The sequence below is a fragment of the Chionomys nivalis genome, chromosome 20 (assembly GCF_950005125.1).
Source record: "Chionomys nivalis chromosome 20, mChiNiv1.1, whole genome shotgun sequence".
In the NCBI taxonomy this organism is placed as follows: Eukaryota; Metazoa; Chordata; class Mammalia; order Rodentia; family Cricetidae; genus Chionomys; species Chionomys nivalis.
This window is the reverse complement of record NC_080105.1, coordinates 30,191,617-30,219,575: the sequence shown is the minus strand read 5'-3', so window position 1 is coordinate 30,219,575 and position 27,959 is coordinate 30,191,617. Positions and strand designations below refer to the sequence as shown.

Sequence of the window (27,959 nt, the reverse complement as noted above, 5' to 3'; positions counted from 1 at the left end):
AAGCAAACTTAAGACACCATCAACTGCATCAAAATATGTAGTATGACATAGCTAAAGATAAAGTTGGGAAGAGTTATCACACGGCCCTTGTTATAGGTAGCAAAGTATGTAACTGAGATTGGAGTGTTTGCGAGAGATATTCTTTTTTTTTTTTTTTAAGATTTATTTGTTTATGTATACAGTATCCTGCCTGTAGGCCAGAAGAGGGCACCAGATCTCATTATAGGTGGTTGTGAGCCATCATGTGGTTGCTGGGAATTGAACTCAGGACCTCTGGAAGAGCAGTCAGTGCTCTTAACTGCTGAGCCATCTCTCTCCAGCCCCCTATTCTTTTTTTTTTTTTAATTTATTTATTATGTATACAGTGTTCTGTCTGCATGTATGCCTACAGACCAAAAGAGGGCGTCAGATCTCATTACAGATAGCTGTGAGCCACCATGTGGGTGCTGGGAATTGAACTCAAGACCTCTGGAAGAACAGGCAATGCTCTCAACCACTGAGCCGTCTCTCCAGCCGCGTGAGAGATATTCTAATAAGACCACCCTTCCCATGTGGAATATATTGGCATGCTTTCTTGCTATGATAGTGGTGACAAGAGCCCTCCTATTGACAGCAAGACATTTAACTGAAAAGGGCTAAGCCATATTGAAGTGGAGTATCATGGAGAGGATCCTGAAAAGTTTCTGTAGATCGATATATCTCTCTGCCGATGTAATAATCCAACTCAGAACAAATCAAAGCGAATTTTAAAAAGCCCAGGCAGGTTTAGCCGGGCGGTGGTGGCGCACGCCTTTAATCCCAGCACTCGGGAGGCAGAGGCAGGCGGATCTCTGGGAGTTCGAGGCCAGCCTGGTCTACTCTACAAGAGCTAATTCCAGGACAGGAACCAAAGCTACAGAGAAACCCTGTCTCAAAAAACAAAAACAAAACAAACAAACAAACAAACAAACAAAAAGAGCTAGTTCCAGGACAGGCTCCAAAACCACAGAGAAACCCTGTCTCGAAAAACCAAAAAAAAAAAAAAAAACAACCCAGGTTTAAAGGATACCAACGCTCCCGGGTGGTCTTCCAGCTCCCAAGAGAGGAGACTGGGAAGGAAGACCAGAAAACCACGTGTTTGTTCTTTGGGGGGCGTTTAAATAATCTGTGGGAGCCGGGCGGTGGTGGCGCACGCCTTTAATCCCAGCACTCGGGAGGCAGAGGCAGGCGGATCTCTGTGAGTTCGAGACCAGCCTGGTCTACAAGAGCTAGTTCCAGGACAGGCTCCAAAACCACAGAGAAACCCTGTCTCGAAAAAACCAAAAAAAAAAAAAAAAAAAAAAAAAAAAAAAAAAAAAAAAAAAAATCTGTGGGAGTGGTCTTGAGCATCTCTGGGGAGGGGTCACCCTTTGGCAGCCTTTCTCGGAGGTGGAGTCTGGACTAAGGCAACTCCCAGGGGAGGGGGCTTGGGATGGAACGTCCAAACATTCCAGACTCTCTGAATATATGGTTGCCAGGGGCCAAGGTGAAGCTTCCACCCAAACATCCCACAGTGAGTGAGGTTCACCACGTGCTTGAGGATGCCCTAAAAGTGACTGAATGACAAGAGTATCAAATATGGATTGCTGATGAGAAACTGTGGCTGTCGGTGTGACAGCTGCTTGCATAAAAGGATTTGTTACTGAGGACAAGACGGCTGTCAGGGGAGATGTACTCGTGTAAGGGACGTACCAAAGGGGACATATGGGAAGTGTCACGTGTAACGGGGCGCTGGTGAGTGGGTTCGGGCGGGTCCGTGAAGTGAAGACTCAGAGGCACATTGAGAATGGACTTAGCCTCTGTGGCTCCAGGGGGTTCAGTCTCCGTGAACTGAAGCTTTCCCTTCGCCTCTTGGCATCTTTATTTTTTCCTGTATTTACACGTTAGCTAATAGATTTCCATAACTCAAAACAAGCTGATCGAAGCTTCTGACAATACAAGGCCAGGTGCAAATACCTGCTGATTCACGAGGTACCACGGTTTACCCCGTTTCCTCTAGGCCAAGTTTTGCATAGGCTTTGTATCCATGGGAAACTCCCAGCCAAGAGTCACATAGGACAACAAAAGGTGTTTGTAACACAAAGGAAGGCCAGGTATAACCCAGCAGGGTTTCATGGGTAGTGGAAGTTGTTTGCTATCCTCTGGCACCAGGCCAGAGGGACATTAAACCACAGGGTAGCACCCCCCCCCTTGTTATCCTCTGATTTATCAAATACAATGGATGGAAAAGAGAGGATGAGATGGAGGTGCCTGCTTGCTGTTCCCTACAGCTGGGTGAGGGGGGGGGTAGCAATGGAGAGAGAATACAGAGTTCCTCCTGGGACCCAAAAACATAGAGCCCGAGGGAAGAATTGGATAGTGAAGATAGCCCTCAGGTCTTCTTTTTTTTTTTTTTTTTTTTGGTTTTTCGAGACAGGGTTTCTCTGTGGTTTTGGAGCCTGTCCTGGAACTAGCTCTTGTAGACTAGGCTGGTCTCGAACTCACAGAGATCCGCCTGCCTCTGCCTCCCGAGTGCTGGGATTAAAGGTGTGCGCCACCATCGCCCGACCCCTCAGGTCTTCTTAATAAGGAAGCCGAGACAATCGTGATGCAGCGTACAGATGAGGGCTTTGCTAAAGGACTCGGGCAGGAGACTACGCTGGTCAGGACTACTCTACCACTGAACTGCTTGAAGTGGGAAAGGCTTCTGAGGTAGAGATTCACAATCTGGCCTGGGAGCCTGTAGATGTGCAGGCAGATGGAAGCAATGTGAACATCACAGAAGCACAGAAGTTAAGTAACAAAACTACACATCCCTCTTGAAACCAAGTGCATCATCTGAGCCAATACGAGGAACTCAGTCTCTGCTGAATCGGCTTATATGAATCGTTAAGGACATGGGGTTATTGCTAGCTAAAGTCCCCGTGAGTGCTGGGGACTGGAAGAGGAAAAGGAAGTACAGGCGTAATGGGATAATAGGCATGAGACAAGCAATCTTTGATGCCCAGTTCAATGGGCCTGATAGGATTCTGTTAACAGGAGAACCAAGAAAATAGTTCAGCAGAGACTGTTGGGACTTTTCTTTTCTTTTCTTTTTTTTGGTTTTTCGAGACAGGGTTTCTCTGTGGCTTTGGAGCCTGTCCTGGAACTAGCTCTGTAGACCAGGCTGGTCTCGAACTCACAGAGATCCGCCTCCCTCTGCCTCCCGAGTGCTGGGATTAAAGGCATGCGCCACCATCGCCCGGCCTGTTGGGACTTTTCTTAGTTACTTTTTCATGGCTGTGTTAAAACACCAGGACTAAAGGCAACTTATAAAAGATAGAGCTTAATTGGGCTTAGAGTTCCAGAAGGCTGGAGTCTATGCTGGCAGAGCAAAGGCGTGGCAGTGGGAGCTGAGAGCTCACCTATCAACCCATGAACAGAAGGCAGAGGGAGAACATACAGGGAATGGAAGAGTCCTTCTCCAGTGGCACACCTCCTCCAATGAGGCCACACCTCTGAATCCTTCCCAAGCGATTCTACCCCTCAAGAACAGAAGAACAGGTATTCAGGGCTGGAGGGATGGCTCAGGGGTTAAGAGCACTGACTGCTCTTCCAGAGGCACTGAGTTCAATTCCCAACAATCACACAGTGACTCATAACCATCCGTAATAAGAACTGGTGCCCTCTTCTGGCCTGTAGGCATACGGGCAGGCAGAACATTGTAGATGTAATAATAATAAAAAAAAAAAAAAAGAAAAGAAAAAGAAAAAAAGAACAGGTATTTAAATATATGGGGATCATTCTCATTCACACCACTACAGGACTAGTTTGGGAATGAGTGGTTTTGTTGTATTCCTGGTGATAAGAGAAGAGAGAAGCAGACAAAAAGATTGTCTGGCCTTATTCAAAGGCAAACGTGACAAGATTTGCACCAATAGGAGTTCCTAGGAGGAAGTTTGACAGAAAGCCAAATGCTATCTGTGCTTATAAGCTTCAGGAAGGCTTTAGAAGTCGGGCAGCAGTTCATGGAAGGCATAAAAAGTAAAACAACACAGGGGGAAAGACCAAGTTTGCCGACTGGACGACGGTGGCGCACGCCTTTAATCCCAGCACTCGGGAGGCAGAGGCAGGCGGATCTCTGTGAGTTCGAGGCCAGCCTGGTCTACAAGAGCCAGTGCTAGGTAGGACAGGTTCCAAAGCTACAGAGAAACCCTGTCTAGAAAAACCCAAAACAAAAAGACCAAGCTTGCTCGAGAGTGCGCAGTCACCGCCTCAGAGTGAGCTGTGTACATTTCTTTCTGCAAAGATGTGTGCTCGGAGTGGCGAATTCTCACCTAGCTTAGGTCCACTCAGCATTCACGTGTGACTGAGGAAAAGGGAAAAGCACGAGCTGTACCTCAGGGTTGGTGCAAAGTCTGCCAGCTCTAGAGTCAGCTCCAGCGGCAGGTGCGAGCCCAAACCCCCTTGGTTCTGGGCTATGCTGAGCAGTTTGAGTCAACCCCATGAAGCCCTTCAGCATGGGAGATGCACATGGCTCCACACTGCAGCAACCCAGGATGAGGGAGTGGGACATTTCTTGAAAAATGATTACGGATTACAGGCAGCTAGATCAAATAATAATGTTTCGTTGGTAGCGTCATTCCAGCCCCTGGCATCCCTATGCCCAAAGAGTCTGGAATGTTTGGGTTCAGGCTTCACTCCTGCCCCTGGCATCCATATATGCAAAGAGTGTGGAATGTTTGGGTGGAAGTTCCATCCCAAGCTCTCTCCCCTGGGAGTTGCCTCAGTCCAGACTCCACCTCTGAGAAAGCCCACAAAACGATGACCCCTCCTCAGAGATGTTCAAGATCATTCCCACAGGGTATTTAAATTGTAACCTAGAGAACAAACACGTGGTTTTCTGGTCTTCCTTCCCCAGCTCATCTCATCCATTACACCTGGTCTTTTTCAGATTTGGTTTGATTTGGATTAGTGCATCAGTGGAGAGGCTTATGGGGTGCAAAAACTTTTCAAGTACATTCTATCCACTCTACTGTACCCAATATTATTTTCATGAGACAATTAATGGAAACAATGAAATCTTTATGTAAAGTGGTATATTCAACACTGGCAATTCTAAAATCAAAGTACTGATAAGCCCTGAGAACTATTGAAGAACGTCTGTGTCCTTCAATAACAAACGTTTAGCCAAGGTTTATTTCTATAAAAATAAGCAAGCATATCCATCTCATTACACAAATCAATAGTAAATTTCATAGTTTCAAAAAACTGTGTTGAGGGCTGGAGGGATGGCTCAGTGGTTAAGAGCATTGTCTGCTCTTCCAAAGGTCCTGAGTTCAATTCCCGGCAACCACATGGTGGCTCACAACCATCTGTAATGAGGTCTAGTGCCCTCTTCTGGCCTGCAGGCATACACACAGACAGAATATTGTATGCATAATAAATAAATATTTTTAAAAAAAACAAGAACAAAAAACTGTATTGGTTGCCTTTCTGTTGCTGTGATAAAACACCATGACCAGGGAACTGAAGGGAGTTTATTGCGGCTTATGGGTCTAGAGAGATCAGAGTCCAGCATGGCGGCAGGCACGGCGGCAGCAGCAACAGGAAGCCGAGAGCTCAAACACAGGTAGGAAGCAGAGAGAGAGCAAACTGCAAAGCGAGGCTTAAAACTTCAAAGTTCCTCCTGCCCCCTGTAAAGGACATACCTGCTCCAGCAATGCTGCACCTCCCCCAAACCTCTCTAGATAGCACCACCAACTGGGGACCCAGTGTTCAAATCCCTAAAGAGGACATTTCTCTGTGAAACGATCACTCACACACAGACACATACAATTTTTTTTTTAAAAAAATTGAATTGTAATTATCAGTGTATAATTATCAGTAATTATCAGTGTATTTGATTTGTATAACTATTGTATACCTATATACCCAGGGTTTATGGTAGGGCTTGGGGTATAGAGTATTAGAATGCCTTCTTAGCATGTGCAAATCCTTGGTTTTGATCCCCAGCACCACATTAAACAGATGTGGTGGTGCACATCTGTAATTTCAGCACTAGGGGATAGAATCAGGAATATAGTTAATTCAAGGTCATTCTCAGCTATTCAGTAAGCTGGAAGCTACCTGTTTTTATAAGTTTTATATTATTATTATTATAAATTTCTAGACAAGTCTTGCAAATGGAAGATATTAAGAAGTCCTAACTTAGACACATTTTCTTGAAGGTCTCAGAGACACCTGTTCAACGAGATTCAGGTGGTGAGGTCTTTGATGAACCGGCTAGTTTCTGTTGCTGTTATCTTCAGAGCACTCAGAAACATCTGCAAAGCCCTCCAGGTCACCGCTTAGTGCACACACCGTGGTGGATACACCATCTTTTGCCGAGCACATGACCGCTCTTATTCGTGGAAACAAGGGGAAGAAAAGGATGAGAAACTAGAAGTGCGATGGAGCAGGGGAAGGGAAAGGGGAGGGGCGATGGAGTCTCCCAGGGGGCAAACATGGTCCAAGTACACTGTGAGCACATGGGAAAATGGAGCAAAAGCCCTCGCCTTGTACAATTAATATAAACTAATTAAAATTTAAAAATAACCCTAAAGAAATGTAACCTCTTTTTGTTACAAGTACTCAAACTAAACAGACAAGGTTCATTAAATTTTATTACTTTTTAAAAAATTGGAATAGCATGATATCAAATCTAATAAATAACAATTTTATCTCCTTTCCAATATTTAAACATTTCCATCTTAATCAAATTTTGTCTCTGTGACTGAGATAAGCCCATTTTATCATGTTAATGTATATGGATATATGAATATATGAACACACACATATATGTATATTATTCCTAAGAGTTTATGTCAAGGCTGGAGAATGCTTGTTGCTCTTGCAGAGGACCCTGGCTTGGTTCCCAGCACCCCCATGGCCACTCATAACCATCCTGAATTCTGATTCCAGGAGATTGATACCCTCTGCTGGCCTCTGATACACATGGCGCACACACGTGCAGGCAAAAACACTCATATACATAAAAAAGAGAAATTCCTTTAAATAATAGATCTTTGGGAGTGTTTGTCAGTGGAGCTGGGTGTGGTAGGTGGCACGTCTTTACTACTAGTGCCCATGAGACAGGCATGTCTGCGAGTTTGAGGTGATTTTGAAGTCACCCTGGTCTACACAGTATGTTCCAGGACAGCCAGAGTTGCATAGTGTGACCTGGTCTCAAAAAAAAAGAGGAAAAATAAAAACAAAGAATGAACATGGTGGGGGCACAGGGGCTGGAGAGATGGCTCAGCAGTTAAGAGCACCAGCAGCTCTTCCAGAGGTCATGAGTTCAATATATATTAATGGTATGCTTGGCTCACTAACAAAGCATTAAAGGTATAAACATCACTCGAACTATGCCCTATACATCCAAAGGCTCGTTTTGTTAGCTAGTTTGTAGTCTCTGCCTTTCATTCCAGAGTCCCTAAAGATTTCAGATTAAATCAGATGCCAAGCTGAGCTTAGTGCCCCATTGTCTACTGTTTCAGCTACTCAGGAAGCTCAGGTAGAACTGGGAATTAGATTGGAGGTCATTCTGACAATGTAATAAGATTCTATCTTGAAAAACATCTTACTTCTAATTTAGCTGCATTGCATTGACCCTGCAGTCTATAACAATTACTGTTTATTTAGTAAATGTCCTGTAAGTGCTTGTAAAAGTAGATGTTGGGCTTTTTCAGGAGTCCGTGTGATGTTTGGATATATGTTTGGTGTATTCTGTTATTGTCTACATCCTCAGCAGCCTTTTTCATTCAACTAATGTCACTGACCTAGAGATGTGAGTGACAACCATCAATGTTCATGTCTAATCTTCTGGTACCTACTACTCTTACGTTGAATGTTAGCATTCTAATATTTCAACTATTGGTAACTAGTATATCTACACTGTGAATCTGTGTTTGCTTTGTTCTGTTCTTGGTTTTGTTTTGCTTTTTTGAGACAGGGTTTGTATAACTGTTCTGGCTGTCCTGGAACTTGCTTTTGTAGAGCAGGCTGTCCTTGAACTCAGATTGGCTGCCTCTGCCTTCTGAGTGCTGGGATTTTTTTTTTAAATTTTTTTCTGAGTGCTGGGATTAAAGGCACATGTCACCATGCCTGGCGTGAATTCGTTTTTTATTGATTTTTTTTATCTCAATTGGGTCATTTCTTTTCTTTTTTTTTTTTTTTTTTGGTTTTTCGAGACAGGGTTTCTCTGTGGCTTTGGAGCCTGTCCTGGAACTAGCTCTTGTAGACCAGGCTGGTCTCGAACTCACAGAGATCCGCCTGCCTCTGCCTCCCAAGTGCTGGGATTAAAGGCGTGCGCCACCACCGCCCGACAATTGGGTCATTTCTAATAGTAGGAGTTTAACTTCTTTCTTCTTGGTATATTTTCACTTTTGGTCAACATTTTAACAGTAATTATCATATGCAAGCACTTGAGCTCTCCTTTAATGGTTTTGATTTTTTGCTTGTCCATTCGCATTATGAACACTCAATAAATACCAGTGTGCTGCCTGTTTATTCCTGGTAGCTCTTGAAAACGGTATTGCCTATAACACTAAGACTTTCTCGTGGAAGAAAACTGAAGTCACACTGCTACAGGGCTCCTGACCTTGTCTAAATGAGTTTATTCCTGTGTCTCTTACTGGTCAACTACTCTATCACAAGTAATTTCAGTAAGGACATAATAGGGAAGATTCTACTTGTTCTTTTCACAAGTCAGATTTAAGGGAGTGTGCTCTGTATGTGACTGCCATATAACTACTGGATTCTAAACACTTAAATTTAGCGGGAACAGCTTCTCCAGAAAGCGATGATAGGGGAAAATTTAGTGCATGGAACTAAGGGAGCCCATGTAACATTGCTGACCTTTCTGCAGCCACTTAACTAGTTTTAACCAGCAGGGATCTGCCATACAGGCAGCTTAGGCAGCAAAGTTCAGATGTGAGAGCAGCTCAAAATCCAGCAGACAAGTAACACAGGAAGCAGAGGAAGCTCTGCCGTAGGCCAAGCTTTAGTTTTCTTTTGGGAGCATAATTGGGGGGCTTGGAAAAGAACATGAGATGGGAGAGAAACTCAAAACGTGGCGTATGCGGATGGCTTTCTTTGGTGGTCCTCTTCCTAGTGTGGGGACGTCTCAGCGGCCACGCTTTGACACCGAGCACTACTTTGGCCTGCACAGTACACATCCTTTTGTAGTTAGGGCTTCACTCAGGAGAGCTACCCTTGGAGCACTGAGAACTTTGAACTGTCCCCACTCTAATCTGATGCAATAGGTTCAAACTGTGGTGAGTACAAAGTCAAAGAAAGCAGAGCTGCTGGGCGTGGTGGTGCACGCCTCCAAGACCATGGGGCACACAGTTAAAGGAGTGAGGGAGAAGACAGGAACGCCTCTGTGCACATTCACACGTCAAGGGAACATGAACATAGAAGTCTGAACCAGGAAGAAGGAACACAACTATAAATCAAACACTCAGGAGGCTGAGCCAGGAGGGACACCGAGTTTCAGGCCAGCATAGGTTACATAGTACTAGACTAGCCAGAGCTACATAGCAAGATCTTGTCTAAAGGCGCTTGCCTCTCTGAGCAGCTAACACTACAACCTACCCATACCCAGTCATCAGGTCTCATATGAAACTACGATCATCATGTGCATATGATTCTGTGGTCCAGTGATCTGTCAACTTCAAGAGATAAGTGATCTCTGTTCCAACAACATGACTTAGAATTCAAACTGTCACCTTCGCTAAAGCTAACAGCAATGTCTCAAGTCGTTTTGATGTTTGTGTTGTTATCCGGGAATGACGGCAAGTCTGATGGAGCTAAATTCTATCCTGCGACCAACATGGCAGAAGACAGATTCACACAACCTGCACACACAGGTTGCAAAAATGGTGGCTCACAAATATCTGTCTTAAAATCTGGTGCCATCTTCTGGCCTGCAGGGACACATGCAGGCAGAACACTATATACATCATAAATATAAATCTTTTTACTTCTTTTTTTTTTTTTAATATTTATTATGTATACAATATTCTGTCTGTGTATATGCCTGCAGGCCAGAAGAGGGCACCAGACTCCGTTACAGATGGTTGTGAGCCACCATGTGGTTGCTGGGAATTGAACTCAGGACCTTTGAAAGAGCAGGCAATGCTCTTAACCTCTGAGCCGTCTCTCCAGCCCCCATAAATATAAATCTTTAAAGAAATGCAATAAGCAGTTATTGTAGCTTGCAACAGAGCACAACCTGAATGGGTGCTCAAGGTGGCCTACTCGGCGGGTGTGTTACACAAGTTTCCCAATGATGACATCTTCAGCGATTTGCAAACCACCCAAACTAATGATATGTAAGACACCCTCTTAACTTCAACAACAAAGTCATTCATAAATTATTTTCAGACAGAAGGAAACTGCAAAAGTAATTATTGCAAAAGTACATAATCTGGAGTGAAATGTGCTACCATCTTAGTTTTTTAGGATCTTTGCAACGTAATTCTAAATTTGTGTAGTATTGGCTACCTTTCTCATTGCCATGACCAAATACTGTAGTGCTTTTTTTGGCTTATAGCTCAATGGGACATACCCATCTAGGCAGGGAAGGCATAGTGGCAAGGGCACGGGCCAGCAGGTCACACCTATCTAACCAGGAAGAAACAGGACATGAGAAGCCAGCCTGATATATCTATATCTATATAATTCCAAGTCACCTAGTATTACAGTTAAGATTCCATCTCAAAGAAAATGTGGTCAAGACACTAAACTTGGGCTGGAGAGATGGCTCAGCGGTTAAGAGCATTGCCTGCTCTTCCAAAGGTCCTGAGTTCAATTCCCAGCAACCACATGGTGGCTCACAACCATCTGTAATGAGGTCTGGTGCCCTCTTCTGGCCTTCAGGCATACACACAGAAAGAATATTGTATACATAATTAATAAATATTAAAAAAAAAAAGACACTAAACTTAAAGTCCCACTTCTAATGAGGCATGTCCCCCAGTAAGGCTCCATCTTTCAGAGGTTCCACTACCACCCCACCCCCATGCAAAATGCCCAAGGTCATTCCACATTTAAGCCCAGGTGTATTTGTTAAAGACCACACAAAGTGCAACTTAGCATTTTAACCATCATTTGTGTCCTTGGCAATTTGTTCAGATGTACTGGAAAGCTACAAATTTTAATCAGAGATCTTGAATTTTCTTTTTTGCACGTGTATGTTTACACATTAAGGTGTAAATGCTAAGGCAGAAGTCAAGTTGACCTCATGCACCCTTCTCAATTGCTCTCCGTCTTACAAACCGAGGCTGGGTCTCTGGCTGAGCCTGCATTGCCACCCAGTGTTTACATGGAGGCACCAAGTGTTCTACTCACTGGGCCAGCTCCACAGCTCGTACATTTTTGTTACGAGCATACATGTGTTGTAAATACTTTGTAAGTTCAAGACCAGCCAGGGTTACATACCACACCTTCTCAAAAACCAGAAAAATATCACATTTTCATTCATTTTTGCATTTTGGAGGTACTGGAAATCCAATTTGGGGCCTCTTTGCATGCTAAGTAAGCCTCAGTCACCTGCCCCTGCCTCCGGAGTGCTTGGATTAAAGCAAGGTGTGTGCTACATCAGTTCGATCACTGGACTTATATCCCAAGATCTTTCTACTTTTTCAGACAGAGTCACAAACTGCTCTGTAAAGCTCCAAGGCCTTTAACTTCAGCTCTTCCTGACTCAGCCTCAGTAGCTGGAATTATAGGCCTATGAGAGCACAGACTCTTCCATATCAAAGTTTACTGTAATTTAAGACTTTCAGTACAATAGCCTTCATAAACTTGCTTGAAACATGCCATTTTAGAAAAATCACCAAATCATCTAATCAGATGTATTTCAGAAATGTATTTATTCTAATGTCTGGCTCACTTTTCTGGTAAGCATTGGTTCACAAAATACAGCACAGAAGAAACTTAAAGGTGGTTTTACAATTTACTTATGTTATTGCTCTTCACAATATATAAAGATAGTCAACTTACAGAATATAGATTTTGCCCTGGTATCCAATGAGCCGAACCCAAAAAACAATTTTAAAAGGCTATCTGGCAAAATACAAACATCCCTGATTATTTCAGTTCAAGCACAGGAAACTAAGCATCCTTATTATTCCTAAACTACAAAATAACTTTTAAAAACTTAAATTGTGCTTATTTTCAACCCTCCAAGTCCAAAACAACTAGTGAATAAGAGATGCCTCTTCTTTTCTGTATATTATCACCATTAATGTTCAGTGTGCAACATCTACAAAGCCAAAGGCTACCTAAGAACCACCTAAGACACAAACGAGATTCTACTTCATTACCAACAGATGCAATTCACACGAATACAATCATTAAAGAACTGACCATGGCTCTCTAGTCTTCTCCACATTCTTCTGAAATCTGCAAATACAAAAACCACCTGGTTCTAGATATAAACTTTAACTCCCCTACCAATAAAAATATATGCATTACTAGGAAAAAACTACTTGGTTGTAGTTTACTATGAATAGTAGTGAGAAACCAAGTTGCAAGACTGGGTTATGACTTCAGGGCAGGAGGGGAAAAAAACCACAACTTCTTGAAAAGGTAAAATAGCTTAAAGCATTTAATATCTAAACAAATCAATCTGTTAATAATTAGTAGTCACAAAATATGCTTAATATAGAAACCCACATTTGTTTTAAGAAAGTGTAAATTGCATTTTACCTCAAAACATAAATTAACCTGCTTAAGAATCAGCAGCAGTCAAAATCATGGAGAATTTTAAACATCAGAATAAAATAACAATAAGTACTTTATACTGTTTTGTATCTAAAAAAAAGTTTACAACTTCTCATGAAAATAGTTTGAGGCAACCATTCTTTTATTCTTTAACAGATGTTCAACATTATGAGCAACATTCTTAAAACCTTGTCTTACAGATTTTCACACATTCAAATACTGTGGTCCCCTTTTCTTTGATGGGATTTAATCAAGTTGGAGGAAAAAAAGCATGGTAGACAACTTAATACATTTCCACCAAATTGGAAGTAGTACAAAAATTTAAGGTTCTACAGAACTACACATCGTACCTAATATATCATTAAAAATAGAAGACAGTATTTTCTTCAGCAAATAAAACTGCATTGGTATGCTGTCAGTGTATACCCTTTAATATGTACTGTCATTCATAAATTATGTACAACTTCTACTTTACTCAAGAGAACTAGAATTTAAATTTTCTGCAAAACTGGAAAAAAGCAATACAAAATCTGTGAAAGCCAGTGTTTTATATCATATAAAAGCCAGTTCTCTTCAAACACCAGCTACTGGATGCAGTGGTGACTTGGAGACATTACAGTAATTCTTGAGGATGTTTCAATGCGGGCGGCAAGTTTACAGGTCTCGACTCTTCATCAAGGAGTACTAGATCTTCTACCTCACTGCCTCTGTACTTCCTTCTACATATCTTTACCACCACTTTCTTCTTGAGAAATAACTTCAGTGCTTCTCTCGATGCAACTGCCTTTGCATTTTCTTTGCTTTTTCCACAGCCAGTGCCCAAATACACTGACTTACACCTCAACTCACAAACAATACTTTCTTGAGAGCTCTTATTTTGAGGCAGATCTGCCAGTTCTTTCAGCGGGACAAAAAACACATCCAGTGTTGCTTTCAGAGCTTCAATAGCTGCATTTAGCAGCTCTCCATGATTCACGCTGGGGCTAAAGCCACCAACAGCCACCAACTTCCACGCCACTGTTTTATACAGTCTATTGAAGAAGGGCTGCTTCTGCTTCACGTCTTCATTGGTTAACTTCCGGCAAGAGAATTTGACTGAGCTCTCACTGGACTGTGAGGCACTTTTGGAAGGCACCTGTGAAGTGCTACTCTGAGAGCTACTCTTAGAAGCTAGCTGAGACACACTTGCTAAGGAAGTGCTTTTGGAAGCCATAGAGCCACTGCTCTGGGAGCTGCTTTTGGAAGCTAACAGAGATGCAGCTACCTGAGAAGTGCTTTTGGAAGTCAGCAGTGAAGAACTGGTTGAACTGCTCTTGGGAGTTAGTAGAGAGGTGCCTGACGAGGAACTGTTTTTAGAAACTGTAGGTGAAACACTTGCCTCTGAACTAGTTTTGGATGTTAACCCACTTGAGGCTGTCTCTGAACTAGACTTATTAGACAGTAATGGCAACTCTACTTCTGAACTTCCAGAGGAACCCAACAAGGGCACCTCGATCTCTGAGCTGCTCTGAGAAGCCGAGACGGAAGAACCTTCCAAAGCACTCTTTTTAGGTGATCCGCTCTGCTGTCTGGAATCAGTGGACTGGCCCACATGACTATTCATACTGGATTTCAACAACGAAGAAACAAATGATGCTGACCCATGTTTATCTGCAGCTTCTGGGTCAGAAGCTTTTCCAGCCCCTGCTGTTGTTACCTGAGAGGAACTGCTGCTGCTCTGGCTGCAAACAGATCTATCTCCTTCACTTGTGGAGCTATTCTGATTAGAGACACCAGAGCCGCTCCGAGCTGACGCCCCACTACTCTCTGACTTGGTGGACGACCCTGTGGATGCCGAGCTGTTTTCCTGATGAGCTGACGAACGATCTGTTTTAGCAGATTTCTTTCCATGATCTCGCTCAACAGAATTGTTTTTTCCTTCTATGACTCGTTTTTTGGACGGCTCTTCTATCCCTTCTAGAAAGAAGAAAAACACAAGTATTTCACTAGGAGTCTCACACAGATGTCAATTCATTAAGAAACATTCATTAAGAAAGCACAAAGGCCAGATGGTGGCCGCGTATGCCTTTAATCCCAGCACTCGGGAGGCAGAGGCAGGCGGATCTCTGTGCATTTGAGGCCAGCCTGCTCTACAAGAGCTAGTTCCAGGATAGCTAGGGCTGTTACGCAGAGAAACCCTGCCTCCAAAAAGTACAAAGAGAGGGGCCAGAGAGATGGCTCAGTAGTTGAGAGCAATAGCTGCTCTTCCAGAGAACCTGGGTTCAATTCCCAGCACCCACACAACAGCTCACAAGGGTCTGCAATCCCAGTTCCAGGCGATCTGACACCTTCACACCAATGCACATAAAATAAACTTAAGTAAATTATTTTAAAAAGAAAGAAAGAAAGCACAAAGAGGAGCTGAGCAGCGGTGGCACACACATTGAGGCAGAGGCAGGTGAGTCTCTTTGAGTTCAAGGGCAGTCTGGTCTATAGAGCCAAGTTCCAACACAGTCAGGGCTGTTACACAGTGAAACCCTGCCTCGAAAAACCAAAATAAATAAATAAAAACAATTAAAAAAAAAGCACAAATACAAATATTTCAGGACTAGCTTCTTTTAAAGTATGAAAAAACTTCATTAATATCTTACGGTATTAACAGGATTAATCTCTAATATTAAATTAACAGCAGCAGACATTGAACTTTAAAATCTAAAGCAGTTAAAGGAAACTAACAAATTCAGCACCGAAAACAGACAGACACACACAGTTTAGCATTAACATGTCAACTAGATTAATACATCATACAAACAAACTCTGGCTTGTTAAAAATTAGTAAGGACAGCAATTCCTAATTATATCAAGCTTATTTTCTAAACTCCTATGTATGTTCACATCTATGATCTGCTAACCATTGCTACTCGATATCCCTCTTTTCTTCACCTTGGCAACCAGTTCGTCTCGTGTGGTATGGATTGGAGCATCTGTCACTTTGATGCCTTCAGCCATACTAAGAATTTTATCCATAACTTTTTGAGGGTACCTGAAAAAGAAGCAAAAAGTCGCTTTCAAAGAAGTGTTTTGCGAAACGACTGGCAGTGTGCGAGGTGCGGGCCCTCGGAAAACTGCAGTTTCTGGCTGCAATCAAAGCGTACCAACCGCACGACAACTTTATTTCCCCGAGATGCCACAAACAAATGCCTCCGGCGCTCGGGAGGCGAACCCCTAAACCGGGGGTCTCCCGGGTCCCGTCGGCTGCACACACCCCGGGTCCCCCGCCAACACTGAGGTCGGCGCTGCCGCGGACGACCTCCGCGAGCCGCCGGGGCCACAACTTCCCGCGTTTCCCGATCCGCCCTCCGCAGCGACACCGATCTCCGGCAGCGCCCCTCGGGCAGCCCGGAACGGCTGCCTCCCGCTCCCTCACTCACCGGCACCCCAGGAAGACATGGTTTGCCCAGGCCATGGAGAAGGAGACGAGCTGCTGGAGCTGCCGACGGCGGCTTCCGCTCTCCGCGTCGGCCGCGGCTTCCCCGGGCGTCGAGGGGACCAGGTCTCCGGCATTGCGGAGCAGGAACTCCCGGCGGTGGCGCCAGTGTTTGTCCGTCTCGCCCTCGCAGCGCAGCGTCTCCGCCCAGGCGGCTACTCGCGGGTTCTGGCTCAGGTACTCGGCCACGTCCTGCGCCATGTTGGGCCTGCGGGACGAGGAGAGCGCGAGCGCACCGAGCCAAGGGCGGCCGAGCGGCGGGGCGCGGCCCTGTCAGCGCGGCCTGCACCGGCGAGCCTCCCGAGAACGCCCCTCCGGGCAGCCCGAACCCCAAACAACAGAACACGGCGCCGACGAACCGCCCACTTCCGCCGGCCGCCGGCCTGCTCCCTTTTATCACCTCGCCGCCGCCGCGCGCTCGCGCGTCCTTCCGGCGCCAGCCCGTTCTCCCGGGGTGCTTTGCGGCGACGCCGAGCCGCCCGCCACTGGGAGGCAGCGCGAGCTCGGCCGAGGCGGGGCTGAGGCGACCGAGGGGGAGGCGTCCTCCCGCCACCCTGCGAGGGCAGCGCGGCGCCAGGTGCGGCTGGGCCTCGGCGTTCCGGCGGCGCTTTGTGACGCCGCGCTCTGCGTCCGCCCCGGGCCGGGGACAGTGGGCGGGGCGTCCGCCTGCGCGTCTCCGCCCCCGGACGTTCGCAAGGCGCGCGCGGCCAAAATAAACAAAAGCTGGTTTCTCTGCCCGCGCCGCGTGCTATGGGAACTACCGAGTGTGCCGAGCCTCGGGGCGTCTGGGGACGCGGGGACGCCTGTGGGGTCGGGACGTGAAGGAATAACAAGCCTGCGACCAGGCTCTGGGCTTGATTTCCGCGGTTTCTTCGGTTCCGGGGTCCACCCCGACCATACCCGCTTCCTCTAACGTTTTTGATCCGAAAACCATAAAGAGCCCTGTGCCGACGGGCTCTGTAGCTGTATTCTTTGTGGAAATGAACTGTTAGCGCCAGTTGGGCCGAAGCGGAAATGTGCCTGTTTATCGCGTCCGCCCGGCCTCTCTCAGGGCAACGGTGTTTTTTTTTTTTTTTTTTCTGATTTATGTATGTGGATGTTTTCTTGCGTGTATGACTGTGCATCTTGTGCGTGCCTGATGGATGCCCTTGGAGACAAGAGGGTAATGGCTCTCCCGAAGCTGGAGTGACACGGGATTTCGAGCACCATGTGGGTGCTGGGAATTGAACCCAACTCTTTTGGAAGAGTAGCCCATAGTTTTTTTTTTCTTTCTGCTTTTAGGTGGTCACAGTTGAAAGTACCCGACAGTTCTGGCTTGTTAACGTTTCCAAGTCTAGATATTCGTCTAATATTAGTGAACTCAAAGCATGAGTGTAATTATATGTAGTAGTGATGAATTATAAAATTAATTTTCCTTCAGATTTTGTTGTGAAAATGCTTATCAGAATAATCAAGCAAAATGAAGTCATTTTGTTTCTAAACTTGGGTAACCATGAGCCTGTGTCCCAACACTGTTCAGCCTTAATAAATCAAGTAAAAAGGCCAAATTAGCCGGGCGGTTAGTTGAACCCCAGCACTGGGGAGGCAGAGGCAGGTGGGTCTCAGTGAGTGTGAGGCCAGAGTGACTTCCAGGACAGGCTCTAAAAGCTACAGAGAAATCCTGTTAAAAGAACCCAAAAAAAAAAAAAAAAAAGCTCTAAATTAGTGATGGGAAGCAGGAAATGTCTTTCAGTGTGGCCACAAAGATCCCCAGTGACACCCACCCCACCCCAAGTGGGTCTTTGGAGCCCTGAAATGAGATTCAAGCCAAGGAAAAGGATATGCATAATTAAAATATGTGCATTTAAACAGCCATCAGGGTGTGGCCCTGCCCATCATTGAATCTCATTGTATAAGGTGATTGGGACAGTGGTTAGAACCATAAAATCATTTTCAGGATTTCCTTCTCCATAAGATTCTTGGGGGAAATCTCATTTCTTAGGGGGTTTATTGTTTCAGTATTCTAATAGAATGAGACTAAAGAGCCTCTTTAAAATACTTTGTTTTTAGCCCACACGTTTAATCCGGGGAGGGGGAGGTCGGGTATGGGGCGCAACCAGCAGCCCGCTGATCTTTCTGAGTTCAATGTTAGCCTGGTCTGTAGAGCAAGTTCCAGGACAGCCAAGGCTACATAGAGAAGCAAGCCCTGTCTTGAAAAACAAAAGAGAAAGAAAAAGAAAAACCAATCAAACAAAGCTTCATTTCTATCAAGCCAGTTACAATTTTAGATAACAATTTTAGACAAGCAGCAAAAACGCAGCAGCAGGCGATGGTGGTGCACACCTTAACCCCAGCACTTTCAAGGCAGAACACAGGCAAATCTCTGGAATCAGCTTGGTCTGTACAGTGAATTCCAGGACAGCCAGGGCTACATAGAGAAACTCTGAAAGCAAACAAAACACCATGTAATTTATATACATGCTGGAGCAATGAAAACCAGCTATTTCATGAAAACTACATTGCCTTTCCAGCCATACCCGGAAGAAACTACAGCAAGTTCAAAAGAGAAATTGAAGCTTCACTGTTGTTATCCCATAGCTTTACCATTAAGTCTGAAAACTGAAGACTGTAGAAATGCTTACAGTTTAGAAACAATGAATTCCTTGACAAGGGGTTCAAAAAGAAAATACTCAATTTCATAGCTAACGAGACATTTTTTTCCCTGGCCACCCTGTGTCCTCCTACTGGCTGATTTCAAGGCCTTCACAGGAAAGCAAATATATGTAACATTTTAACAGTGAAGTTTTTCTCTTTGGAAACAGAGTCTTGCATTCTCTTAGTTGGCCAGAAACTGGTGATCCTTCTGACTCAGCCTCTAGAGTTTACCTGTCTCAGATTCTCACAGTTATAATAAAAGCAAAAATAGACTGAAAACTACAGTATTTATTTGCAAAAGTCGGGTACTTTACAGGAAAGATATATGTACTTTTGCTTTGGATTTTTTTTTGTTTGTGTTTTTTAAGACAGGTTTTCTCTGTGCAGCTCTGGCTGTCCTGGAACTTGTTCTGTAGACCAGGCTGGCCTCGAACTCAGAGATCCACCTGGTACTTCCTAGTACTGGCATTGAAGGCATGCACCACCACTGCCAGCACTTGTTTTGGATTCTTAAATTGTTCAGTTTAAGACTAGTGAGTGGCTCAGTGGCTCAGAGCCCTGTCCTCCAAGTTCCACCTCTGAGTCCTACATGATGAGCAGAGAACCAGCATCTGCTAATTGTCCTCTGTGGTGGTTTAAAAGAAAACTGTCCCCAAAGAGAGTGGCATTATTAGGAGGTGTTGCCTTGTTGGAGTAGGTCTTGGAGGAAGTGTGCCACTGTGGGGTCTCATACCTGCTCAAGACAAGACCAGTGTTAATTCACCTCCTGTTGCCTTTGGATCAAGATGTAAAGTCTCTCAGCTCCAGCACCATGTCTGCCTGAATGCTGCCCTGCATCTCTCCATGACTGTAATGGATAACATCTCTAAACTGCCAGCAAGCCACTCTAGTGATATTTTGTTTGTAAGCTAACAAACAAAGGTTTCCTGAAGATCAGGGTGCAGAGCTAAGGCATTAGTTAGCCATAGAGGCCAGGCAGTGGTGGCTGACACCTTTAATCCCAGCACTGGGGAAGTGGAAACAGGAAGGGTTATGGCTGGATAGAGAGAGGAAAGTAAGGAGGGATGAGACAGGAGCTCAGAGGCGGTCTGAGGATTCAGTCTGAGCATGCAGTCTGAGGTTTTGTAGATACAGCAACAGTCTGAGGATCCGTAGAGACAAGTTCTCTCTTCCAGTCTGACGATTCAGTAGAGGTAAAGGTCTCTCTAGGTCACTGCTTCTCTGATCCTTCAGCTTTTGCCCCCTAACATCTGACTCTGGGTTCTTATTATTGAGAACAATTAGAATTCATGCTACAAGCCACCACAACTAAATGTTTTCCTTTATAAGAGTTGTCGTGGTCATGGTGTCTCAGTGACACAAGTGACAACAATAATGATTCAAACTGGGTGTGGTAGCATATGTGTGGTAATCCCAGTGCACAGGAACTGAAGGCAAGAAAGCCAGAAATTCGAGGCTTTCTTGACTGTGATGCCGGGAGACTCACTCCATCTCAAGAAACCAAGGGCTAGGGATTTTACTCAGCACTTTCCTGGAATTCAGCAGGCTCTGGGTTCAATCCCCAGCATTGGAAAAAGGAATGTGTGTGTGTGTGTGTGTGTGATTTGAAATGGAAACAAAAAAGAACATTGATTGGCCATCATAGTCAAGAGGGCAGACTGTGGGAGGCAGGGATTCAGTATAATCAGGAAGCCTGTTTCTCTGGCTCTGTTGACCTTGCTTTTTCTGAATTAGCAGGGATCTCAATCCAGTTTTTCAAGGGAATGGCAAATGGTACTTAACTCACTGCATACACTCTTCAGGGCTCAGAGAACTCTGGAGGGAGTGAGCCTGTAATTCGTGACAATTTTTGCCTATCTGCTGAGGTTCCGCTGGGAATTTGTTGAGTTTCCTGGCTCATGTCTCTATGCCTTAAATAAACACTCTGACTAGGGGTATGGGATATTCTAATTATAAAGGTCTGAGTCATATTTCCACCCCAAGAATAATAAAACATGAGAAAGGTCAGAATCATGGAAGAAAAATAACACACTCAATACGTTAAAGAATTTACACCGGAAGCCGGGCGGTGGTGGCGCACGCCTTTAATCCCAGCACTTGGGAGGCAGAGGCAGGCGGATCTCTGTGAGTTCGAGACCAGCCTGGTCTACAGAGCTAGTTCCAGGACAGGCTCCAAAACCACAGAGAAACCCTGTCTCGAAAAACCAAAAAAAAAAAAAAAAAAAAAAAAAAAGAATTTACACCGGAGAAAACGGAGACAACGGTGCTGTGACTCTTAGGAAAGGTTTCCCTACCAAGCTGGGGTCTCACCCTGTAGTCCAGATCGGAGCTAGTTAGTGGTCCTGCTTCACCATCCCAAGCACTGGGGTTCCAGGCACCCCCAGTATGCCCAGATACCCACAAAGGTCTTAAGGAGTGGCGGTAGGCAGGGACACAGGACAGTGTTCTGGGAGGTGCTGGGGCCCAGAGGACTCCCTTTTCTCCACATTTTAACCAAAGTGACAAACGTTTTTTTAAATAGAAATTCTTATATCTCTTTATATGCTATTATGCCATTTCATCTTATCGAGTTCCACATTCCTTCTAATGGCAAAAGGATGAGGCATCACTGCACTTTCCCTCCCCATCCCTTGAGACATTCTATACTTTATCCTAGAATGGGCCTGATTTGAAGCTAGGAAGAACACACAGAGACCAGAGAAGAGTTAATGTCTGGAGGTGTGCAGTTCAGGATGGAGACGCTAATCAATCTGACCCTGATTCTCCAGAAAGTGAGATCTCAATGGGACCTTAAAGACATTTGGAAGCCAGTCTTTAGAAGTGATTAATGATTGTTTAATGCTAGAACAATTGTGGAAAGCCAGCAAATGCCTCTCGCCTTCTTGTTCAGGTCTCTGCCGTCTAGTCTGTATTGCTTCTTGGTGATCTGACTACAGAGAAGGTTGGTGATTTATGAAACACCTAGGAACTGAATCAAGACTTAGTCCAGGGCCTCGGATCACAGCAGGAAAGAGGTACTTAATACCCCGGGCATTTGGGAGTTAGCACTGTGCCTGCAGAGAATCATTGGCTGGTTAGAACTGCCCAACTTGAGCCAGGCAGTGGTGGCGCGCGTGCCTTTAATTCCAGAACTCGGGAGGTAGAGGCAGGTGGATCTCTGTGAGTTCGAGGCCAGCTTGGTCTACAAGATCTAGTTCCAGGACAGCTAGGACTGTTACACAGAGAAACCCTGTCTTGAAAAACCAAAACAAACAGCCAACCAAACAAAAAAAGAACTGCCAAACTTAAGAGATTGGAAAGTTGAAGGTCCAGAGGCTAATTGCCTTACCTTGGGCTAATTCTAGCCCTCTAGAACAGCCATTTCTTGCCCATCTCTGGGCCTTAGCTAACATCTTGTAACTAAGAGATAAAATCCTTTTGGAATCTATTGACTCAGCCGACCATCAGCTTCCACCCACCCCAACAGCTAAGTCTGTGTTCCCAGGCTATGGCCATTCAACATGGCTTCAGAATGAACCATAGCTTACTCCCTTTAAGATAAGAGCTGTGGTTTTTGTGTCAACAGCTTCAGGAAGAAATGTGGAGTTCTCTGCTCCCGGGGCTCCAGTGTATGGATGCATGGTTGCCGTGCTGTAGGCAGCATGTTAGCAGAAAGAAATAGTTCTGAAGGAACCCTGGGCTCAGAGAGCATACATCAAGTCACTTAACTTGGTTTAAGGAGTGTCTTTGTGAGTCAGACATTACTCAGTTCGAATCTTGGTTCCTCAGTAGAAATACTGAGGTCTTAGGCAAATTATTAACTTTTCTAAATTTGTCCCTCTAAATTTGTAAGATGTGGATACAGTCACTTAAGACTCATGAGGAAAAGCAATGCTGTATTTACAATGCACAGTACACAAATTAAACAGATGAATATTTGCTCTTTTTTGATATAGAGTCTCCTGTAGCCCAGGCTGACCTTGAGTTCCCTGTGCAGCCAAGTCCAGCTGCAAATTCCTGACACCCCCTCCTTTACCTTCGAAGTGCCGGGGCTCCAGATGTGCAAACCCAGGCCCGCATTCAGTGAGTGGACTTCAGACACCTGGTGAGTTTTTGCTTGGCAAAGCAATGTAGTCATAGTCTTGTGTTAATATGATTGAATTTGCTTTCTGCTTTAAAGTCCATTCTACCAACTGATGACAAGGGATTCCGGCCTCTCAAGATTTTGCTTTCTTTTCTAGAGGGTCAGAGTGTCCATAACAAGATAGCTCACACAGTGTTGGGGCACAGGAACTGAGCGTGGGAGCCAAGGTGAGGCGCTCCCCGACATTCCCCCCAAATTCATCTCTCTTCGTTGATTTTTACTGTTGTCTTTCTCTACATCATCTCTGTTCCTGAAATCTGGCTGTGCCCGACTCTGAGTTATACAGATTGTGTAAGACAGTGGTTTCTAAGGCGGTGCCTCGCCCTCTACCATTTAACAAGCAGCTTTTGACTCCATTCCGAGGGCGGATCTACAGACAACACCATCTGTCTGGCACCGCCCGCACAGTACAGGCTGATAAAAGACTTATTCCTGGGAATAGAAACGTTATTCAAGCGGGTTGAGACTACAAGGCAACATGGGCACATTAAAATACCAAAGACACCAAACCAGAGAACTTCTTATACTTGTGTCCCCTTCACCTGGGTCTCATCACATAGCACTGAGTAGTTTGTCCCCACTAAACCGTCATCTAATACCTGACATTGCGTCAGTGACCTGCTGTGGAATATTCCTTTACACTGAGATTGCTGTAATAAAAAGCTCAACAGCCAGTAGCTAGGCAGGATTTCCAAGCACAGAAGACGCTGGGAAGAAGAAAGGCAGAATCCACAGCCAGATGCAGAAGCAGCAGCAGAAGCAGTACATAGATGAGTTGAAGGAGCCAGCTTAATTTAAGTTGTAAGAGCTAGCTAGTAACAAGCCTAAGCTATTGGCTGAGCTTTTATAATTAATAAGAAGTCTCCCTGTCATTATTTGTGAGCTGGTGTCCAAAGAAAGCTCCACAGGCAGTGAGCTCCGGGTTGTTCATGGGGCTTTAGCTCAGGTTGGTCCCCACGGTTGGTACAGCCTACCCAGTTGTCATCTGCCCCTCTTCCCGCTCATTCTCTGGATGCTGACCTGCCCAGTTCCGCCCTTTCACCTATGTAGCCAATTACATTTCCACCTCTCATTGGCCTGGCTCTACAGCAGTGGTTCTCAACCTGTGGGTCTCGGCCCCTTTGGGGGTTGAATGACCCTTTCACAGGGTCGCCTAAGGTCATCAGGAAACAGATATTTACAATACAATTCAAATAGTAGCAAAATCACAGTTATGAAATAGCAACAAAAATAATTTTATGACTGGAGGGGTCGCTACCACATGAGGAACTGTGGTCGAGCGAGCGTCACAGCAGTAGGAAGGCTGAGAACCCCTGCTCTGCACCTGCAGCTGTTTCTCTGCAGCTGGATTGGGTTCATTATCCTATCAACACAGACTCTATTTAGATGTCTATCAGCCTGCTGCTGAGAACTCTGGAACCCTGCAGTAGCCTCTTTAACTTGTATCTATCCCTAACCCATATGTGTGATATCTTAGTAATCTCTCTATTGCCTCAGATGATGTTTAGTGGGGCTGACAGCGTCAGAGGCTGAGCCCGTGACCATCGTGACAAGGAGCATGGCCACAGGCAGGCAGGCATAGCGATGGAGCTTGTATCTGGTTCATAAGCAGAAGGCAGAGGGAACGGAGTGAACTTCTGGAATATTAAAGCCCACCCCCAAGCGACACATCTCCTCTACCAAGCCACACCTCTTAATCCTTCCCAAACAGTTCCACCCACCAGGAACCAAGTATTCAAACATATAAGGGTCAATCTCATTCAAACTGCCACATACATATATGGAGATAGATATATTGACTGCATCTGTGTGATATGAGAGTTTATATTACTAATTAAGATCACAATAAAAGAACCTGCATTCACCTCAGCTAGATTACCAACGTAGGTAGGATTATCTGGCAGGTTGCTGCCTTTGAAACTTTATCTTGTGAATTTATTGCTGTTGTTCTTTTTTAAAATAAATTCTAACACTATGAAAAGACAGAAACACTTTCATTTATGTTTCTGACTAGTTCACTAATGACACTGTAGAAGGACCCTCTCAGATTGATGCTTTCTTCCTCCCTGTCTCAGGCACAAATGATCAGTCTGTATTGCTCCTTGGACCTGTTGGGGGTGCTGGAGGAGGCTGTTGCTGTCCCATTTGCCCAGATGTGCCATACAGTTGTTTCTGTTATGTTCCTTTTGGTCATTGTGACAAAACATTAGAATTAAACAAAACAACTTGATGGGTGATCGATCTGGGTCATGGTCTCAGCAGCCTCAGCCCCTGGGCCCCTTGGCTCTGGAACCTCTAGGCTCTGGAAGACAGAGCATCCGGGTAGAAGAGCGCAAACAGCAGCTGAAAATGTGAACATGGCAGGGACGAGACACCTTTCAAAGACACGCCCTCAATGGCTCACTTCCTCCAATCAGACCCCTCCTTCCAGCTTCTACTGTCTTCCAGTATGGGTCCGTCAACGCAGTAACCCACTAATGAAGTCAGAGAACCTCGTGATCCAATCACTTGCCCAAAGCCACACCTCTGAGCATTGCGTGGGAGACCAAGTCTTTAATACATGAGCCTTTCGGAGGGACATTTCATATCCGAATCGCAGTCCATATTGTGTGAGGAGAAGAATATGTTCCCTGGTATCCCTGGGTTCGATGGCAGTGGGGTAAGGACTCCCAGATCTTCCTTCCCTCCCTTATGCGATTCAGTATTGGAGGTGGAGGCAGGACACAGGCCCTTCTGTAGGGAAACACAGCAACCGCCTAGTTCTCTTGTTTTTTTTTCCCAGATCTTTCTCTTTGGAGAATTTCTGGCTATAAGCAGCCTGCTTTTTGTTTTTCAAAACCTACGGTTAGTATGTCTTTTTGGACTTTGGTCTGTAGAAGTCAGGACATCACCTCTTTGGCCTACTACATTCTGCTGCATTGTGCAAGAGCCTACTTCCCAAACAAAGACCCTGCAGACAGATAAAAAAAAAAAAAAAAAAAAAAAAAGCTAGACCCGCTTCTGGAATACCCCAGGAAGAGAGAAGAGGGATCTCCTCAGCTATTGACTCTCACCCCTCCTCAGACATCAATACTGGAGTTTAGTTTGCTTTGTTTCTGTAGACTGGGTATATGTACCCCCGGCTGTCCTGGGACTCACTATATAAACCAGGCTGGCATCAAACTTGTAGAGATCCACCTGCCTCTGCCTCCTGAGTGCTGGGATTAAAGGTATGCACCACCACACCTGGCTCAGTTTTAATTTTAATGAGCAATTACTTCACCTCACGGAATGAGTATAATATGCCAAAGGCAAATGCACAAGTCAATAGTGAATATCTAGGTTGGCGGAGTCTTTGCTTCACTTAAGCAAGTATCTATTAATTAACTCCTGCCAAGGCTTAAGGCACAAAACCTAACAGGAGGGAAAGGAGACAAAGGGGCCCGAGAAGTGTTCAGAGAATGGAATAAATGGGAAGAACGAGCTGGAAGCCGGTGATGGGCGACCGAAAACCACATTATAAAATCTCATCCACTTCTCCTTTTGCCTTCTATGGGACTGTTGGTTGAGTAGGGATGAGTTTTGAAAAACCTCAATTAATTTTAAGGACGGAAACAAAGTAAGTGTTTTCCTTCTCACCAGGGAAGGCAATTTTGATGCTAAACACCTCATTGATGGCGGTAATACCAAGCAGTTAATTTTAAAGATGGGAACAAAAGCCGTGTTTTCCTTCTCACCAGGGAAGGCAGTTTTAAACACCTCATTGAGGGTAGCACTGCCAGGCTCGTTGGGGACTTGATAATAACTCCTATTGACAAGACAATACGGAAAACACAGGGTGAAGCCCCGCACTTAGGCGCATGTCACCCCCACCTCCTAGCTAGCGGAGGCACACTTTCCCTGTTTGCGGAAAGGCGTATTAAGAGGGCAGCGCATTCCAAATAGTTTTACAACGCCAAGTCCCGCGGAAATGAGTTCCAGAGCATACTGCACTGAGTTCAGGGAGACATGGTGTGGTGGAATCGAGTCCATGAGGCTTTGATGAGAGTGGGGTTTTTCTATTCACATTTGTTTGCTTGTTTGTTTATTTATCCAGGCTTTGGCATAAGAGGGGAATCTTCGATTTGTCACTGCCGTCTGGAGCTAGAATCACTGAACAGGGAAAGAATAAAAAGTTCTATTACCTCATGGTCATGGATTTGCCCCTCATGGCGGTGGGTGGGAGTCAGGAAGCATTTTGACAGAACTTTTCACCAAGGGAATGAGTGGAGTCAGGCACTGTAGTTGACAGCTTCAGCTTAGACTCCTAAGAGGAGCGGACTGTTCAGGGTAAGAAGTGCTATCATGGTCTCAGCGGCTCAAGGTCAAAGGATCCCCACCTTGTGTCACCCCGAATTGTCCTGAGAGCCAGTGATCATATGTGCTCAATTTATTGAGTCAGTAAGAAGATACAATATATTCACTAAAAACTAAAGCAACCCAGTTCTAATTATCTAATCGGAAACATTTGAAGACCAGCTGTAGTATGGTAGATTTCTCAGTCTTCTTGGGCCTGACTGAGACGAGGTCCTCACTTTTAGGAAAGGGAGCAAGGTTAGGAAACGGGTGTGGGACAGGCATTGACTAACACTTGAGTTCTGGGCCACCATTCTTTCTTTTCTAGAAGAGAAGGGGTCAGTGACCAACCACTTGAAGTTCCCAGTGTAGACACAAAGATCCTTGATTCCCAGTTTTGATTACTTCCCGTTACTATAACAGAATATCTGAGATAATAAGTTTAGAAAGAGAAAGGTTTTGTTTCGGTACACAGGGTTTTTGTTAGCTTTCTTTCTTTCTTTCTTTCTTTCTTTCTTTCTTTCTTTCTTTCTTTTTTAAAGATTTATTTATTGTGTATACAGTGTTCTGTCTGCATGTGAAGCAGGCCAGAAGAAGGTGCCAGACCTTACTACAGATGGTTGTGAGCCACCATGTGGGTGCTGGGAATTGAACTCAGGACCTCTGGAGGAGTAG

At 44.9% G+C, this 27,959-nt stretch overlaps 1 protein-coding gene across 2 annotated transcripts; it reads right to left on the bottom strand.

The window, feature by feature from the left end:
* Positions 1 to 12,616: 12,616 nt before the first annotated feature.
* Positions 12,617 to 16,560, bottom strand: Cdkn2aip (CDKN2A interacting protein). 2 transcript variants are annotated; one of them, XM_057752966.1, is made up of 3 exons: positions 16,158 to 16,560; positions 15,639 to 15,769; positions 12,617 to 14,703 (listed from the first exon to the last, which is right to left on the bottom strand). In XM_057752966.1, the coding sequence occupies exons 1-3, from the start codon at positions 16,412 to 16,414 to the stop codon at positions 13,361 to 13,363; spliced, it is 1,731 nt and encodes a 576-aa protein (XP_057608949.1). In that variant the 5' UTR covers positions 16,415 to 16,560; the 3' UTR covers positions 12,617 to 13,360. The 2 variants fall into 2 exon arrangements, with proteins under 2 accessions (XP_057608949.1, XP_057608950.1); XM_057752967.1 differs by having other exon boundaries at positions 14,571 to 14,703; positions 15,670 to 15,769.
* Positions 16,561 to 27,959: the final 11,399 nt, after the last annotated feature.